The 20329-nt window shown below is 33.2% G+C and overlaps 1 protein-coding gene across 7 annotated transcripts in view; it reads right to left on the reverse strand.

Moving 5' to 3' along the window:
- LOC118193417 (uncharacterized) overlaps positions 1 to 20329 on the reverse strand; it is a 255341-nt gene that overhangs the window by 10172 nt on the left and 224840 nt on the right. For 6 of the 7 annotated variants that reach the window (XM_085823415.1, XM_085823414.1, XM_035364500.2 and 3 more), the window contains one exon: positions 13307 to 13432. The exons of the other annotated variant lie outside the window; for it this stretch is intronic. In XM_085823415.1, the coding sequence (XP_085679541.1) occupies positions 13307 to 13432 (126 nt within the window). The remainder of the gene's footprint in view (positions 1 to 13306; positions 13433 to 20329) is intronic. 7 annotated transcript variants of the gene reach the window in all.

The following is a 20329-nucleotide window of genomic DNA, read 5'->3' on the forward strand; positions in this document are numbered from 1 at the left end:
TAACATCTATCGAAATCCTAATGCACTGATAAAAAAATGTAACCGAAGTCGGAAAAAACCCTGACGGTTCAGTCAAACTTAATAGTTTTTCTTAAAGGCACAATATGAAATAATGCTAAAATTTCTTTTCTGACATAATTAGCGCGGGAAATTTATTTAAAAGATTTTTGAAAGAATGGAAGTAAATTTTATTTTTATTTGCTTGTTTAAATATGGAAACACAAAGGAGGAATATCGTCAAAGTGGAGGGATGCCTTTGTAAAATACTTTCTACTAGAAGTTGACTCGTATTTACGTTAGATGTAGGGAAAACATCAGGTACACATCCATGCAATGAAGCACGTCCTCAAGGGATTTACATCTGATTCAAATTACGAGTGCAAAATTGTCTTAGAGACACTTATCCCATTTATACATTTTATACTTATTACTTAAAATATAATTAAAAACAATGTGAAAGCTATCAAATTTTGCATTACGCCCAAAGAGACATTTTTAACATTTTGTTTCTTACCTTTATTTATTAAGTGTTCTTTAAACTTAAATCATAAAATTCAAATGAACAGCAATATCGGAAAATAATTTTAAAATGAATATATCTTTAGAATTTGCGATACACAGTCTCTCGCGCTGGAGATAAAAATGACTCCCCCTATACAGTGTTTTGCTATTGTTCGCTTTGAAATCGCTGAGTTTGTTAGTCAAAAATTCGTTAAAGTGTTACAAAATATGAAACCGATAAGAAAGCAAATTCCAAATTAGGGCTTCCAGATGCCCCTATTCGGTGGAGAATTACGTTATTTAAACTTTGATGGCTCTAGGGAACCGTTGTTTTATCACAATGCGAGAAACATAGATACATTTTATGCAGATTCTTCATTATTTAATTTCTTTAAATATAATACAAGGCAATAATATTTGGCGGCAACAATTTGAAAAATGATATGCCGTTTCTAGTGATTCAACGCAAAATGCCAAAACGAAATTAATAGCCCTTTTAGCCCAACGCCCTTTGGGATTAAAATCGAGTTTCCTCAACTTCTTAACCAATCCTTCATATAAATAAAATTACTCTTATATTAGCTGCTTATAATTCATCTTTAGGACTTTACCAATTTTAACAAATGCCTAATTTAGTTCATTGCAATACGTACATATTTTAAAAATATGTTTTGTTGATTGCATTAAAATAGAAACTATTTTATACATATGTGCATTCTTCATTCATTAAATTAGTAAACTCGCTCTTAAAACCTTCAAAATACCTTTCCACCCTTATAACGACTAATTTCTGGCTGATCTATTGATTGAAGCGTAAGCGCAGGTTCGTCCCGAAAATGCATCTGTTCTACGAGTGCGATGTAGCCTTTTTTTCGCTTCTAGGGGCGAACATGCTGTTCAATCGATGACCACTATCGAAGCTGAGAGTTACTCTTGCAAGTGATGAACACTGAAACAGTGCTTTAGTTTCGAGCATTAATTACTGGAATAGAGTCTTAAACTAAGCCTCGTGAAGTACATGTAGCGCTTCCGTCTTCTAAGGATACGAAAGGAAGCCTAATTTTATATCACTCCTCCGATGAAATCCGCAGTTACTTCCTTAATGCACTTACTTCCTTAATATGTATTAATTAAAACAGTAACATTGCATAAATAGCAATTCTGATATCTTAAAATTTAAAAGTAGCTTGAAAATACCTTCACGAGATTTGATTGGTTGAAACCTGATTTATGCTGGCGATGTAGCGTTATAGAAGAGATACAGATTAATGCAGGCAATATAGCAATACAAAATACAAGATAATTATTGTCTTAATAAAGGCCGCCTTTAGAGACCTGGTTAGCAATTAGTATACAGCACTCGAAGGCTATTTTCCTATGGATACTCTCGCGATGTTTTCGCAAGTTTTCTATTTCTGACAGATCTGAGCAACTAAAATTAAATCCATGCGGTTTTGGGAATTTTCTACTACTCCATCATTTCCGTGAGGATACGTTTTACTACATCAAAATTTTTTAATATATCATAAAATAGATAAATGTTAATAGGTTATATCTATTAAAAGCAGTGTATAAGAAGAAGAAAAAAAATGTAGGCCTTAAATAAAAGTTGGTAACCGGATGTTGGTTCTGTTACCATATCCTATGAGCGCATACGCACTCAATTTTCAACACGAGTCGCTAGTGTTTTCGTCTTTCATTAACTGCTTTGTTTATTGTTTCGGAGATCTGTGAGTCGGCTTCTAAGATGAAGGCAGATGATAGCTGTGTGTAGGGAACTGAATGTACACAAAACTGATTTAAAGTTTGGTTTGGTTTCATTAGATTACGGCAAAGCACTCGAGGGCTATCTCTGCCTTAAGGAAGGGATGCCTTCGTGGAGGACTTTCTAAGGAAAACTGGCTCGTATACACGTTACACATTAAACTGATTTAAAGAATTAAGGTACTTCTTTAAAGTAAACCAAACTTTTGTACTTGAAAACGGGCGGTTCTCCAAGAGAGTGTTCACTGTAATTATTCTGTAATATATTTTAATTCCAACACTCCTTCATTAATTTCAAAATGAAAATCCATATACACATACACACGTGGGTACATACGTACAGACGTTACGGAAAAAAAATCTTGTGTATCAATTTAAATCCATTTTACAATCTGATTTTGAAAAAATATCGTTTATTCTGTCAGTACGTACAGAAGTCAGACAAAAAAAAAATCGCCCAAATGGATTCGGGAATTTTTTTACTATTGCAATACTTAACTTTATTTCGTAAAAAGAAGTAAAAAATAAACCTCCAAAATAAAAAGATTAGTGCAACAATGTTAACGATCCAAATGAGAGAAACCACATTAACGATGAATATGAACAAGATAACTGAAAATTAACAACATAAAATTAACCGAGAATTAATTAAAAGAATGGAAAACTAGCAATCTGATTTTAAGAATTTCGTCAAAATTAATATACGTAGTAAATGATCAAGAATAAAATTACAGTCCGTAACTCACCGGTCCCAAGGAGTGTGAATTTGTGATCACGTCAGAAGTCATATGAGCCACTCACTTTTAACATTACAAAAATCAAATGATCTCTGATGTCAAATGATACTTTGCGATTCTTCTCTTGTTAGGATTTTTTTGGAAGCCGGAAAGGTGAAAAATGAGCAACGGCTTTGCCGGGAATCGAACCACGGACCTCTCGAAAACGCGTCGAGCGTGCTGACCACTACACCACGAAGGCATGCCAAGAAAGTGGGAGAAATACCTTATATACTCCCCCTTTTAAAGGGCGACAGGGGTTTTTAGGAGACCGAATCGCCAAATCCTGGATGTGGAGAATCGTCATCCACCACCCTTTTAGTTCGGGGGCCACTGTAGAGACATTAGGTATTTTGGAAGAAGAACAGATGAAAAATGAGCAGTGTCTTCACCGGGAATCGAACCCTGGACCTCTGGAATACGCGACCAGCGTACAGACCATCACATCACGAAGGCATGCTAAGAAGGCAGGAGAAATAAATACCTTATACTCTAGCTACCTTAGCTCAAAAATGTTTGGCAACAAGGGAAATGTTTTCTAAAATAATCCTGTTCTTATTTACATCGCACTGGAAATGTCCTGAAAACACATAATTAGCCAGTTTATTTTGCCTTCAAAAATTAGGTTTCGTAGAAATTACTAGTGCTCTTAACTTAAACCACTGGTGTATGTATCCTTTCTGTGTAATTTACATATGAAACTGCTGAAGGATTTTAATGAACTCAATTACTCAGCCCCTGATGAGGCAGATTTTATGTGGTCCAACTCTCACAAAGTATTCCATAGACCTTGGATTATATGACTTTGGAGAGCTTTAAGAAAACCTTTCATGATTACTGATTATTACAAATTAACCTTGAAACATATATGTATTTTTGACTAGAAATAAAATATGTAAATGATTACTTTTAGGTTAAAAAACACTTCCAGTTTTATTACTTATTACAGTTGAGCACGGAAGTGCTTTTACAATCTGATAGCAAACTGCATTACAGTGTAAAGGTTCAGAACAAAACTGCATTATTATAAGTGTTGCATGCACCACAGAGGTACCCAAAAGTATGTATTCTAAAGATTTCTAGAATATCTCTTAACCTTTATCCTTTTTTGATACCAAATACGAGTATTTACAGAAGGAGCAGAAATTGCCTAAGCATGTGTCGTTCGTTCTCCAAGAAAATAACAGAATGTTGCTGTGTTTATTTACTCATTTGAAATCAACAAACCATATGTTGGCTATATGCCTAAGAAAAGGGATAACTTCGTAGATGACGTTTTGATTGAAACTGGTTAGCAGTTAGACGAGACACAGAGAAAATTGCAAAACGACAGATGCCGTTGTCGGATTAAGCTGTTTTCCGGTCATGCCCCCGGTCTAATTTGCCAGCGTTCAGCGATCTTAACACTCTATTGGGTTAGGAGAATCTTGCATTCATATAAATAAGTAAAACTGAACAAACAGAAATGCATTAGTTCATGCATCAATTAAATGCTAAGAAATCACAAATAATGCAGCGTTTCAACTAAAACAAAGAGAGAGAACTTTAGTCAAAATTTATAGAAAAGGAATTCTAATTTTTTGTAATCTCTAATAAATTCTCCTAAGAGGGTACATCCGAGTAGTATGCTACACTTACGAAGTTCCTGCAGAGGGAACCGCATCATACAAAGGATTAACTATAAAGAAACATTTTTGGAACAAAGTTTTGTTCTAAGTAATTATTGAATATTAATTGCGAAGATGATTCAGAGGATAATTTATCAGGAAGAATTTTCTGTTTGACAGAATGCAAGAGACCTTATTAAACGTCAAGATCTATATCTACTCATCAGTGACAGGCAGATTTAGAACTGACAAAGAACAAACCAATAAAATTAGTGCAAAAGTTGTGAGTATACAGTGCTCATAGAAAATTCTATATACCTTTTATAAGTTTTAGAATGCATATCACGCAATTAATGTGCATTCACTTAAAAAAGTGACCATATTCAATCTACGAAACATGTCACTAATACCTCTAGCAGAAAATGGAATTATCGCAGAAGCCAAAATAATTAAAATCTAATTACCCAATGAAAAATGGAATTTCATTATTACAGTGTTGTAGTTAATTGAACAGAACTTTCACAAGAAAAGGAATAAAATTCAGCACAGCAGTTAAGCTGTTAAAATATTGACAAAAATATAATAATTGTTGGCACAAATTTTTTAAGAAGTAAATGCGTGAAAAATAGTTAAACATACAAGTACTTTTAATTCTTGGTAAAAATAAAAATAAATATTCAGAAATTAAAATGATGACGTACATTACACATCAAATGAATTTATGAAGCAATTTTATTCCTCTGCATATTATATTACATACAAAAAAGAGGTAATACAAAAGAAATTTTAATCTTAATTTTTAAGTTTTAATAAACAAAAAATCTTTAATTACACAATTTTTTCATGATCTCTACTAAATTATTTTACTTAATCGTAAATAAAGCGATATAAGTCTTAATTCTTCTTTAATCTTAGCTAAAGCGGATAAAAATCGCTATTTATAAAGATAAAGTACCTTTTTGAAACATTGAGCAGCGAAATTTCAAATCATCCCATCTTCAAAAATAAATGGTTTCGGCAAAAGAGGGAAATAAATTCAATTTTATCATTTTGATTGACGAAAATTATCAGCTAAAAAACGTCAAGAATTTCTTCTTTCCTCGCGTAAGCGTTCTTCCGTTTATCATCGAGCGAAAAATCGATGGCATCGAAATTCTGTCATTTTCCCTGTTCCGCACGCATTTGCAAAGCCACTCGAAACAATCCTCCCCCTTTTCCAGCTAACAAAGAATTGTCTCATAATCGATTCTGCTCTTCTTATATCATCAATAGCATCAGTCTGCTTAATGATTACTTGCCAATGGTTATTGTTTAAAACAGCATTCATTTTGATAGGTACATCACTTATATTGTTTAACTGAAAGAAAAGCTAATTAAATGTACAAGACATTTCTGCATAAATCTTCCAGTATGAATACAATATTTTCCCTTTTTCGAAAGAAGTAAAATTCTAAAAGAAATTGATACACGGAGGCTAATTATAGGTCTCTGTAGAATGAATGCAATGCGTAATTTTAGTATAAAGTCACTCTGATAATATTTCCAGAAGACTTGAGTTACTGGAATATATTTGCTGCTTAATAATATCACACTAACCAACATCTGCCGCCCACAAAAATAAATACAATAACGTGGTTATTCGTGATGAATGTTCTTGTAGATTCGTGATGAAATTCGAAATAAGTAAAAACACACAATACTCAAATGTCTCAAACGTTAGGCTTTTAGTTGACAAGTAAATTATGAAATATTTTGTTCCATATGAGAGCTGGGTAATTGAAATGTTTGAAAGCTTTTTTTAGGATGATGCTCCATTAATACTAGTATAATTCTGTCTTAAAACCCATTCCCTGTCATGATCACCATATAGGGATCGCCTACATTTGTATACATTGTGACGTCATGCTGCACCTGGGTGGTCCCTTACGGGTCATGCTTTCCTGAAAATGCTTTCCTTACGGGAATGCTTCCTTTGGGTCATGCTTTCCTGAAACTTGCAACTAAGGGTGAAATCTTAAACACGTGGACTCAGTTAGTTGAGCTCACGAGTTTATTTTTCTTGCTCTCTCGTTACTTTTCACGAGAAAAATAATACGGTTATTTTCAGAGCACAAAAATGTTACTTAGGAACAATCATTTTTGTTGTACTGAATTTCCCTTGGTCATTGGTAAGTAATTAATGTATTTATATATTATTTATCCTCATACTCTAATTTGGATGGGTACAATGAACCTAGATATATCGATCCCCATTTGGGGATCATGGCTGATACTGACAAAAATTGTAAAAAAAAAAAAAAAAAAAAAAAAACTGTTTTTCTTTTTTTTTTCCAGGAAATGTCGCGTAAAAGATATCTTTCTTTAAAAGAAATAGAAGAAATTGTAAATTCTGATGATTTTTTGGCATCTGACGATGACGACGATAATAGCCCCATAGATATTGTTAAAATTCCACCAGAGCGAGTTGATGAGATTTTAGATAATGAGGACATGGATGACAACGTAATTGATGATGAAGAACCACTTGATGTTCCCGAGTGTATTGAAATTCACCGTGTGGCAGGATTTGAGGAAAATGTTTTAGTGAATGCAACTGAATCTTCAGCAAATGAAGTAACAAAAGGTACCGGCTTACCACCTACTAAAAAGAGAAAAGAAGTATTGACTTCCAATTGGAAAAAGAAGCAACCTAAGTACTCGAAGCTATTACTTGAAAAACTATTACTGTGAAAATTCTGACGTTATAGAGACAAGGCAAAATGATGTCATTAAAAAACTCAGAGGAAAATCCCCGGTAGAGTGTTTTGAAATACTTTTTAATAATGAAACTGTCACCTATATCGTCCAGCAGTCTGTAATATACGCCAGACAGAAAAACAATAACCAATTTCAACTTTCTAATAAGTGCCTAAAAAAATTTATTGGAATACTTCTTTTTACTGGCTATCATTCACTTCCGCAAGAACAATTATATTGGTGTGAAGATGAAGACATGAACATTCTGTGTGTTAGAGCATGCATGAATCGGAATATGTATCTGGAAATTAAACGGTACCTACATATCAGTGACAACTCTGATTTAGAAAGGATTCCACTAGGTGAACGTGATAACCTCTTCAAGATTCGCCCATTGATTGACAAGCAGAATGACAAATTTCAACAATTTGGGGTGTTTTCTGAAAGTTTGAGCATTGACAAACAAATGGTTCGTTACTATGGAAACATTACCTCAAACAATTTTTACGTGGTAAGCCAATGCGGTTTGGGTTCAAAAAATGGGCTATCTGTTGTTCACAGACTCGATATTGTTATCAGAATCAAGTGTATGAAGGCAAATCAAAGAAATTAGGAGATGATGAAAGCAACAGTGGGCTTGGGACATCTGTTGTCCTTCAGATGGTATCTATTCTTCAGACACCAAATGCTCATAAAGTTTACTTCGACAATTTTTTCACAGGATTTTCTCATAAAACATTTGCAGGACATTGACGTTAGAGCAACAGGAACTGTTCGATTCAACAGAATGAACAAATGCCCTATTGCAACAGACAAAGAGATAAGGAAAAAAGAACGCGGGGCATATGACTACAGATTTGACTGACGTAATGAAATTTTAGCTGTCACGTGGAATGACAACAGTTGTGTAAGGCTTCTGTCTAATCATGAAACTATCCAACGAATATCAGAGGGGAAGCGATGGAGTAGAACAGAGAAGAAAGATATTCAAATACCATAACCCAAACTGATATCAGAATATAACAAATCCATGGGTGGAGTAGACAAGATGGATTGGAATGTTCAAAAATACAGAATCAGAATAAGGAGGGAAAAAATGGTATTTTCCTTTGCTTACTAATGCCATCGACGTAACACTGGTTAACGCCCACGCACTGTATTGTATTTTAATGATAAAATTCCATTGCTAGATGTTAGGAGGATGGTTGTTAGAGAATATCTTGCTTTATCTTCAGAACTCTCAGATTCAAAAAAGGGTGGTAGGAATTCTTTCACTAAAGCATCAATTAATCGTGTTCCTACTGTTATCAGAACATCTGGCAATCATTATATTGAACGGACCGAAAATGGTAAACAAAGAAAATGTGCAGTGTGCAAAACAAATGCAAGAAAACAACGTGGAAAATGTAATGTTGGATTACACGTAGACTGTTTTGAACGCTGGCATTAAAAGTAGATAGTATCAGCCATGATTCCCATTTGGGGATCGGACTTAAATTTAAAATTTCTGAAAAAAAAAATTGACGCATTTATGAGAAAAACATGTTTTTCTTATTATTTAGATGTAAACTAACAGAAATAAAATAAAAATTGATGAAATAAAAATTTTCCAGTTAATGTGTTAAGAATTTTAGTTCTAATGCAAAATGTTTTCAAAAAATATCTTCATTTTCTGTGATATACTGGTCAAGGGGTTATAATTCACAGAAAAGTAGTAGTTTCATCCCGCATTCAAGTAGGAGGCCTCGATGAGTTGATTTCGCATGCCTTGTCGCAAAATGGCGCTAGTGGAACTCTGTGTAATATCGTCATCCTTCCACAGAAGCAAACGGAATGCCATGCCAATGAGTTCTATGCATGATGTCGGAATGTCGGTTGAGTAGCGTTCAGTGTACCTGTAGTCGAGATAACGGAATGAGATGCCAGCAGAGTTATGTGCATTTCTGCTTTGGTCAACAAACCCAATATTCCTGTAACGAAAGTAGCTCGATGCGCTGTCAATAGGGTCCTTAATGCGTAATATCTGATATGATAGCGCAGCAGTGATGTATAATATCGGTGTCAATGCAGATGAAAGAAACAAATGTGTTTGCAGTACTTGCATTAAAAACATCCATCGGCGGTTATACACACGAAAGTAATTAAGCAGTTGCTAAGCTTCAATTGAAAGGTCTTCGGAAAAACGTAGTTTACTACTTATTTCTTCCTATCAATTTTATCAATGAATATTATATTAACTCTCCGGCGGTTACGAATCTAAACAATTCATTCCTACCAAATATCCGTTACGTGTGTCGACTGTAAATTTATAATGCGAGCTGTGCTCGTTTGTGTCCACTGCAGTGCGTAACTGGAATGCGAGCTGATCTCCTTGATGAACATCAAGAGGTAAACAGATAAATTTTTATCTCAAACTTGGCAAGTTCAGGAGCATAATTTGTATAATTTAATGCAACAAAGTAAAAAGCTAATGAATCTATAACAGGGGTTCTCAACCGGGCTGACATTCCCCCTGGTAAGAAAGCTCATATTTTCGGAGGATGATACTATCAGCCTTTTATCTAGCTCTTAACACCTTCACTGTCCATTTTAGCCCATCGGTGTACACGTGTAAGCAAAAGAAACTGAAAGGAGTTTGTGAACATTACACCAGTGCATAATATGTCAATGTTTGATAATGACAAGTTTTAAAATTGAAATACATTTATTATATCATGTTTAATAATCTTTGTTCCTTAATTTAAATGTTCTTTAATTTTTTATTGCCGTATGAAGTTTTTTAAATAGAAAATAGGTAAAAAACATTAAAAATGCATGCAGGTCAAAAATGACCGTACGTGTACTTTTGCGTTATAGTGAAAATGTGTTCGCATATGTATTACGTACTTAGTTTTAGTTTATAAACATAACTACTAATATTCTAAGTTTTTGTATTTACCAAGATTTTCTATATTCTTCCTTGTTTAATTCATAAAACATATTAAAAATAATCTAAATTTAAATAAACGCATGTGTATTTCTCGAGTTTGGGAAAGGAAAGGACAATTATCGTGTAGGAACAGCAGAAGGGGTGCACGAGGCCAGTTAAGAAACACTAATCTATGAGATGATTATATGAAAACCTGACCAACTAACGGGATGTAGTATAAATATAGTATGACCTGTATTAGCGATACAATAGAATAGAACGTGGAATACATGATTACACTAAAGTAATAGTATCGTTAAAATTTTCAGTGCAGATATCAGATTTTAATGATGTCACAAATTTGTCATCACGGAAAACCGGTTTTTGAACACCGAGAGGATGGTACATCGTAAAGAAAAGAAGATGAATAGAAATGAAATCAAAAGACAGTTGTTTATTACGCAGAGCATTTAACACATGTCCGTTAGGTCCACCGGTGTTATTAAATAAGACACTACACGTATGGGTAACGGACAGAGATAGCAGGGAAAGACGCAGATAAGTTTGAATACTCAGTGATTCTCTCTGAAAATCACTGAATGTTGGATAAACTCAGATTGAGAGATCCATTAATGTTTCTTAGTGGACAGCGAAGAGCATGAAAAGAGAAAATGACAGTAATCATGCGATAACCGGTATGATACTAAAGCAGCAGTTTCACAGTCGTGGATGTATGCAATTAGGCACCGTCTGACACCCAAATGATACATTGCAAAGCGTTATATGCCCATAACTCAATAATATTCTTGAAGCATTAATGTATAAATTAGGAATTTGGCACTGCATGGTGTGAATGAGTGTTAAGTACCATCCATGGAAATTTTCGGTATTGACTGGCTTTGCTTTCAGTTGATCAAATGCTAGAGACCGACGTCCATCTTAGTTTAAATACATTGTTTCTAATTCCTTATGAAGCTTTCCATAAAACAGAATTTCACACTATCTGAAAAGTTGATGTTTGTGGCTTGGATTATTTGGATTATGAAAAGGTTCTTGAAAGGTATCTGCCAAAGGCATATAAGCCTTCCGTGGAAGACTTAAAAAGCAAAACTTGTCTTGTATTCAAGTTACACACGGGTAAAACTTTGAAAACTCTCAACCACTCAGTCTACAGATAGGATATGAACACGAGTTTAATTAACAATATTCAGTGGTCTCACTGCTCTGCGGAGCTGATTCTGGAGTAAAATAAACACGGCTTTTACATGGGAAGAGTCTTGATGCGGTCACTCCTCGCTGAGGATGGCTAGTAAGTAGAAACAATACCTGGTGATAACTATGATGGTCTGAACAATACCTGGTGCTACATGTACCTGCTAGTATAGAAAATTTTCGTGATGCGACAACTTTAATTGTTACATATACAATACAAGTTTTCATTTATTTCTGCATATGGCTTGTGCGGATCTCTTTGGAGTTAATAAAAAAAAAAAAAAAAAAAAAAAAAAAAAAAAAAAAAACCTGCACAGCAAAAGTCTGCAAAAATTGGAGTGCATTGTTTGCTTTCCGAGATTTCGAGTCTCCAGGTCACCTTTAGTTGGTCAACTGATTTCATGTTTATCATGCTACATGAAAGTAAATTTATGTTACTCTTTCGCAGGACAACATGATTAAATTTACTGTCTCTATTATTTCTTATGACAAGATACGTTTCTCCAGTTCATGGGAATTAAAGTTAAAAAGCAGAAAGACACAGAAAATCGGTTTTTAACAAAAGCCTAAAATCAACTAAAATAGGGCCAGGACCCATGCAGCTAATACATACATAAGTATGTCCGCTTAGTAAAAATTTGAATTATTATTTTTTGTGCAAAATTAAAAAACCCAGTTGCTTTCTGTCCTCATATTAACAAATTTAATTTTAATGTACTAATTCTATTAACTCAAGAAACCTGTCTAATAAGAGTTCCAATTTTAAAGGTCAATACAGGTCTTGTTTTGGATTTGAAATTCAATCGGAGGATATGGGAGGTTAAGAATTAACGCAAAACTAAAACTTTAAAGGGCCCTCACACTGGAGTGTATCTGAGCCAATGGAGTATGGCGGATGTCTCCGTAAGCTCAGATAAACCTTAGTGTGATAAACCTTAGTGTCTTAGGATAGATTAGTTGATGAAGGCTACTGCACGAGAGCTTTTTACTTAAACGAATAGGAGCGGACAGCTAAGGGAGCTAAGAGCGGATAACTTTTTGAAGATTCTAATGGAATTTGGCTCATGTTACACCTGAAGATCATTGTCCAGATGTACATCGATCCTTTTACCCAGCTGGGTGGTTATCCTTATCCAGCTAACCACCCGGCTGGAAAAGAATTTTATGATTTTTTTTTGTCAGGATATGTATACGAATCAAACTGCTAGCGTGCAAGGCTTTTATCGACTGGGAAATTCGTGGGCCTGCCGGCAACTCAGAATTCCCCGCAAATCTTCTCATTTACAAGATAACCTTGTAACCAGCTGAAGTCATTAGGATTTTTGAAGCAGGAAACATGAAAAATGAGCAGTGCCCTTGCCAGGACTCGAACCTAGACCTCTCAAACACGCGCCGAGTATGCTTCCGTTACACCATGAAGGCACGCAGAAAGAAGGGAGAAATTACTTTATAAGTTTCTAACTGAAATTGAGCAATTTTAGATGAACTCATTTGATATTAATTTCTGTTCCTTTTTTTCGTGCGTAAATGAGTTCTTTAGAATAAATTGTATAATTAATAACTGGCAAATTTCGTTTCTCTTTTTTATTGGAAATAAGGGACAGGAAAAGTTTAAACTTTGATTGCTCTTCACTGGAAAATGCTTGCATATAAAATCCAGGAATCAGTCGATTATTTTTAGGAACAAACCTATTTCCATTGTTCTTAACCAAATATATTGGAACAGAATAATACGGATCCCAGTCTGGATCTCTTTAAGCAATTGAACTTGACACATTCTGTAATGAAGAAGCATTTCTTACCATTTCCACTAAAAGAGCATCCGTCTGATCCTTTACTTTCTTCAGTGCCTTCATAGACAGTACACGTCCTGTTCCTAATCCAGTAGATACAATGGATGAACCATTCAAACAGTCAAGAATGTGAATCTTAAAAAAAAAAAAAAAAAAAAAAAAAAAAAAAAAGAGAGAGAATAGTATTTATTTAATTACTACGATCAAATAATCTACACCGCTCATTTGTAAAAATTCAAGAACATTTTACGCTTATTTTTTCATATTTGAATGAAACAGCATTTCTAGTCTGTTTAAAATGTGAATCGATTTCAGTTGAAAACAAATACGAATTCATAAATACGCTTGCATGATTCAAAATAGTATATTCAACCAATAAGATAGAAAGGAATAGTCCAAAAGCAAGATCTTTAATTCTTTTTTAGTCACTAAACTGCAGAAATTTAAGGATGGAATAATCTAGCATGTTTTAACCATTCAGAAAAAAAAAAAAAAAAAAAAAAGGGAAAAGAAATAAAATTTTAAAAAAAATTAATCGGAAAGCACACATACACGTTTCGAGAGCATTTCAACTAATGTCCCTTCAGGCTAAAAAAACAGCATATCTTATCTTTAGAATTTCCAATAGACAGGCTTGCGCGCTGAAGATAAAAATAATTTATTGCATATAGTGTGTTGTCTCTGCTCGTTTGAAATCTCTGAGTTTGTTAATCAAAAATTCGTTAAAGTTTTAAAAATATTAAATAGGTAATAAAACAAATTCTAAGTTCAAGTTTCGGGCCTCTAGGTGCCCATATTTGGGGAAGGACTACGCTATTCAACGGCTATAGGTCTTGTTATATTTTCACTTTGCGAGAAACCTACATACATTCATGCAAACTCTTCATCATTTAATTTCTTTAAATATAATACAGGGTGATAATATTTGGTGGCAACAAATTAAAAAGTGATACAGCCGTTTATAGTGATTTGACGCAAAATGCCGTTTCGAGACAAATAGCCCGTGTAGGCTAACGCTCCTTTGGGCTAACAAGAATCTGAAAAGTTTCGAATTTTAACGGTCGTTCAAAAGAGTTTATTAAGAATTTTTTACGCTCCTGCTAAACCGTTTCTTTTTTACCTTTTTAGCTTTATTGATAAGCACCTTTTTTCGCATTTTTGCCATACACAATTCAAGAGTAAAATTTAAAACATTTTAAAACGAAGCGTAGTAGCATGTGTTTAGAATTCCAGATGCAGTGTTAAATGTTGGCAGTCATTTTTCTATTTTTTTTCAGTTAATCATATCAATGTTCAATTTTCTTTGTAAGATGGCTTACAGAACTTGTTTTGGCTTTCCATTCTTAGCCTTTTGTGCGTTAACTTCATTTATCAAATATCAAGTTCTTCACACTTACGTCACATAAAATTCAATTCGACAGCAAAATCGCAAAATATTTAAAAGCAGCATCTCTTTAAAAGGTTTCTGAATCTATACAGGTTAAAGGTTAAACCATTATTACGGCAAAATACTCGGTTTAAGTTCGGTTTGCTTTATTAATCGAAGCAGGTGAGGGCTATCTGCCTAAGAGGAGTAACGCCTTCATTGAGGACTTTCGAAGTCAAAATGGCTTATCTCTTTAGGCATGCGGAAAATCACAAAAGCGTCCATGAAGCCAGCCCGTTTGGTAGGATTTTAATCCGGATCTCTATCGCTTGGACGTTGGTTAGTCGACAAAATGTTAGAACTGGAAATAACCTTAAAGAAGACGTTTTGTGGATGGCACCTAAATCCCAGGTATTTCCATTACACGTAGAAAAAATAACGAAATCTCTATGTAGCCCATGTTCGACCCTGTCGGCCTTTAGTTATCCCTCTTCTGACAGCATCTCCTAATTTCTTTTATTCCGTACGTTTAGAATGTGAACAAAACAAACAGATAAAAGGAAATTTCTTGGTTGGGACGATTCGAAAGCTTGGAAAATCTGATAATACCATACAGTGCTCTCTGCAAAAAAGTGAACAGTAATTAGTCTGAAGTATTTTATTCTAAGAATTAAAAGTAATTTATTCTGGAATGCACTTTAATTTTTTAGCTTCCAAACCTAAGTACCAACATTTTGTAACTTAAAATTGCCAAATGTTTTTGGTGTTCAAAGCATCTCAAAATACGCGCACAAAAGGGCGGGGGGATAACAGGGGGATTCATTCGGTTCCTCCAGTTCCTTTGCATTGAACAAAGTTACTCGTAAACGATCAGTTAAAAAGAAAACAAATCGAGAAAGATTTTTGGCTTTTTGGCAAATTGCCAATATTTTCCTTCCATTTTTCCGCAGGAAAACTGAGTTCGTAGTAGTTCTCTCTTTGTTGAATATTCTTCCGAAAGAATGGTTTAATTTTATTATTATTCATGGGCTTTATTATTATTATTAGAAATCTATGTATTTCCAATGAGTACAACAGTAATTTTACAGTCTTATCTAAAAAAAATTTTTTTATTCTTTGTTCCAAGACTTTTCAAAGAACTTCATTGGCGGAATTGTTTTCATTCAGTATGATGTAAAATTATAATAGTAAAATAATTCTACTAAATATGGCATACAATAGCTTCCACTTTCTGGTTTAGTAAAGTAACTGTATATTACTCATCCGGCCAGCAGGTAGATGGAATATTTTAAAATACAGTACTAAATTTTACAATAGAAAATACAGATTTAGAAAAGTAACTGTACAGCAGGTCAGCAGATAGATGGAATATTTTAAAATGAAGTACTAAATTCAGCACCATAAAATGCATTAGAAGTGGTTTATCGAAGTAGATTGATTAAAACTCAATGATATTCAAAGCAATGAAAATTTGAACACTGTATGCGACATTTAAGTAATAAACTGGAGCTAATTCATTAACTAAAAATGCATCTGTAATTACACATTTATTTTTTATATATTGATTATTCCAAAAGTTACGAAAGATGATAAAATTAAAGTCATCACAAATTTTAAAGACACCCCAAAAATAAATATTAAAAAAAATCGTGTAATATTTTCAATAATTGAATTTATTAAGAAACTGAAAGAATAAAACTCATCTATATTATGAAAATACTAATGAATCAATAGATTGTCTAAAATAAATATTCGGTAGAAATTCCTTATCATTTTGGAGATAAAAGATCTAGAGTTAAATATTGAGATGAATTCTAAAACTTAAAAAAGCATAACTGTTATTAAATTTTTTGTTATTAAATTTGAATGACTGTTATTAAATTTTGAACGAGTTTGGTTTCTCAAATGATTTACAGTAATAAAATTTAATAAATCATTGTAATAAATAGAAACAGTAATACCGCATATAATAAACGTAATCTAGAAATCATTGAGATGCTTGCTAAATTAAAAATAATGGAAACTTTTTATCATAGACCCCTAGCCTTCCACATATGACAAAATAATTATTACTGGGACGTTATTGAAATGTGATTACACATTTGTTTACAATCTTACGAATTGTTGAAATATTGAGATGAATTCTAAAACTTAAAAAAGCATAACTGTTATTAAATTTTTTGTTATTAAATTTGAATGACTGTTATTAAATTTTGAACGAGTTTGGTTTCTCAAATGATTTACAGTAATAAAATTTAATAAATCATTGTAATAAATAGAAACAGTAATACCGCATATAATAAACGTAATCTAGAAATCATTGAGATGCTTGCTAAATTAAAAATAATGGAAACTTTTTATCATAGACAGCTAGCCTTCCACATATGACAAAATAATTATTACTGGGACGTTATTGAAATGTGATTACATATTTGTTTACAATCTTACGAATATGGTTGATAATTCTCTTACTTACTTTTAGAACAAATGCTTTTCTAAAACTAAAATTAAGTAAAGTTTTTTCAAATGGAACGACAAATTAAAATATAGATAATAATATTAAAATTAGATAATAAAACAAATTCTAAATTGAAAATTTGGACGCCCAGGTTCGGTGGAGGAGTACGTTATTCAGAATTTGATGGCTCAATATACCCGTCGTTTTTTGACAGTGCGAGAAACATGCATACATTATGCAGATTCTTCATTATCTAATTTCCTTAAATATAATAGAGGGCGATAATATTTGGTCACAAAATTTAAAGTGATATACCGTTTATAGTGAACCGACGCAAAATGCCGTTTCGAGACTAATGCTTCTCTTCTAAGCTAATGCTCTTTTGGGCTAAAAAAAGAGGATCTATTTAAAGTTAAAACTCCACTTGTGTAATATTTTTAATATATACATTTTATCAGCTATTTTATTAATTTTTATAATCTATTCCCTATGCATTAACAACCTTTTATTTTAAATTAGTCAAAATACTCGTATGTACCTACATCTCCCTAATGTACCCCTTTTTATTTATCATATTATTACACTAAAATGATATTTTTCCTAAAAAAAGAGTATGTTTAAACAAAATTCTTTTTAAACACTTCGTAATTTTTTTTCCAATCAAATAATGGAAAACAGCTTTCATTCACTTAAAATCGGCAAAAACTTCGTGGTGACTCTGTATGTAGCTGCTAAAATAATTAAGAAGTCGGGCATTGCTTAAAATTAATTTGATTGAATCAATTTATGTAATCCCATTAGAAAAACAGCTTAGGGATCAGAGTACCGAAACGGGGTTTTTAGAAATGGCACATTCTTTCATTATCTAATTTACGAATAAATGTATTAAGAAATAGACATTTTATAAGCATAAGTGTATGACTTCATTTCTCAAAACAAGGAACTGCCAGCCTTTATAATGATCGAAACGTGCCATTTATAATAAGAAGGTATAGGAGTTTGTCTAATCACACCGATCTTCTACCATAGCTATTGTAGGATTTTATAACTTTCTAACGTGCCTAAAGACCTTCGTGAATGAGATTTCTACCATGAAAGGTAACTCGTAGGTCACGTTTACGCATCTCTTATATCCGGTTACGGGATTTAACTGGGCACACAAACATAATACACCGTATTTAGCCCTTTCCGTAGCTACCAAAATTTTCGTATGCTTTTTTAATCAATATAGTTAGCGAATTCAATCTTAGTTCATTTTTTGGTATGCCTTCCTAATCTAAGTTCAAGATGTTGTTCTTTTCGGTCCCGAACCACAGCATTTTGAAGATAGGGCATGAAAGAAGAATCTTTTCAATTCTGAAACAGATCGCAAGTATGAAATTGCTCTCTCTAATGCTTCTACTCCTGCAAATAAACGCGGAATATTCCAGTTTCCAAACTTTTTACAAACTTGGGACCTTGTAAAGTGTTGAAACAGACACTCCCCAAAAACGGCAAATCCACTAATAAAGATTTAAGTTGTTTTCTGAATTTAGTAGCTATAGGAAGATGTATCCCGAAATTTCTGAAAATTTGGAAACAAATTCAGAAGCATGGCATTGAGAAAGAGATTCTTTCTCTGTTTTATGCAATGCTACCTCGGCTGAGATCCACTCTTCTTTATATTAGAACAGCTAATTGGAACACGCTTGCTTGTGGTTCATTAACGTTGGATTTTCTCCTCTACATCATGGAGGAAAAGGCTGATTCAATTAATTGAAATGATTTTGTGTCTTCTGTTTAGAACGATTTCACTACTTTTCTCGTGTTGGAAGGCATTCATCTTTGTGACACCAGCATTCAACCAATCATTGGTTTCACTAAAGGAGCCACGGCGATAAAACTTTATTTGAAACTTCCTTCAAGACATTAAATAATTAGATACTACGGCTGTACGCGTAAATTATTGACGTCAATTTGGAAATTATTTTGTCGTTTCTTTGTTTATAGTCGAGCCGTTGTATAACAAAGAACCAACTCCAGCCTATCATACTACCATGTTTTTTCTACTATGATTCGCTACAGTATAAAGTGAATTGAAGACCAACGGATTCTTCACACGTCAATAAGCGTGTAAGGTTGGAATAATTGCTACGTATTGTTTTTATAAGGAAAATCATGTGTCATGTACTATCTAAGCAACATGATTTAAAAGGCCGTTATAGTGAAGTTTCCATGTGCTTAAGTATTATTTTAATTTGGAAGCAGAGACCTGACACGATGAAACGCAAATATTCGTGTCCTATATGAAAAACAGATATTCACAAAAACGAATATCTAACAGAAATGCTGTTTTGAAAATCCATAAAAAGATATTCACAGAAAAGAAGTTCAAAAAAGGAATGCTTCTTCTTTGACTATCTTCAACAAGTATTTCCCAATTCCCTGCCAACGGTAGAAAGCATGTTTAGTGAAATTTAGTATTTCTCTGGAATTGTTGAATTACGGCATAGCATTTTAAAGCTATCCAAGAAGAGAACTGGGTGACTTTCTTGCGTTATAAAATATTAAATGTATTGACTAACTGAATTCTAAGTCTTAAGCCTGCTGCCTTAAAATATGAGGTGTCTTCGAATTATTATCTACAAGCCTTTTTCTAAGATATTTGAATCTTACTAAGAAACTCTAAGCATAATATATTTTTAAATCATTCTTAGAATCAAATAAAATCCCTCAGAGTAAATTAATGTCTTACATTTCGTAGGAACCAAAGATGAACTAATATGAACTTTTACGCATTTCATAAAATTATACTACAATGTTAATGCGATAATTTCGTTTAGAAATTCAGAAAGAAACACTGTTGGCGAATAGTGAAATCATAGATACTTCTTTGAAGACGTTTCCTACTTTTCCACAAAAAATAAAATATTTAAAATTCAACAACTGAGTACTGTAAGGCAAGGAAATACAATCTGTAGCAAAATCTTGTTACAATGCGTTTTATAGCATAATGAGCATTTGAACTCTCGGTCCATAAAATAAACACACCAAACTCTTTCTTAGGGACCACTTCTAAAAGTGACTATTATTTCTTAAAGCATATATAAACACTAGTATTTCATATCACTTCTCTAAAACAACCACCTCCGCAGAACACCGAAATCATTTTTAACCGCTGATGGCTGGCGAAGAGAAGGTTCATTGTAACTAGCCCAAGTATTTGATG

Source organism: Stegodyphus dumicola, chromosome 9 (assembly GCF_044657685.1).
Source record: "Stegodyphus dumicola isolate Sdum_Otavi_A_Nest chromosome 9, ASM4465768v1".
Lineage (NCBI taxonomy): Eukaryota > Metazoa > Arthropoda > Arachnida > Araneae > Eresidae > Stegodyphus > Stegodyphus dumicola.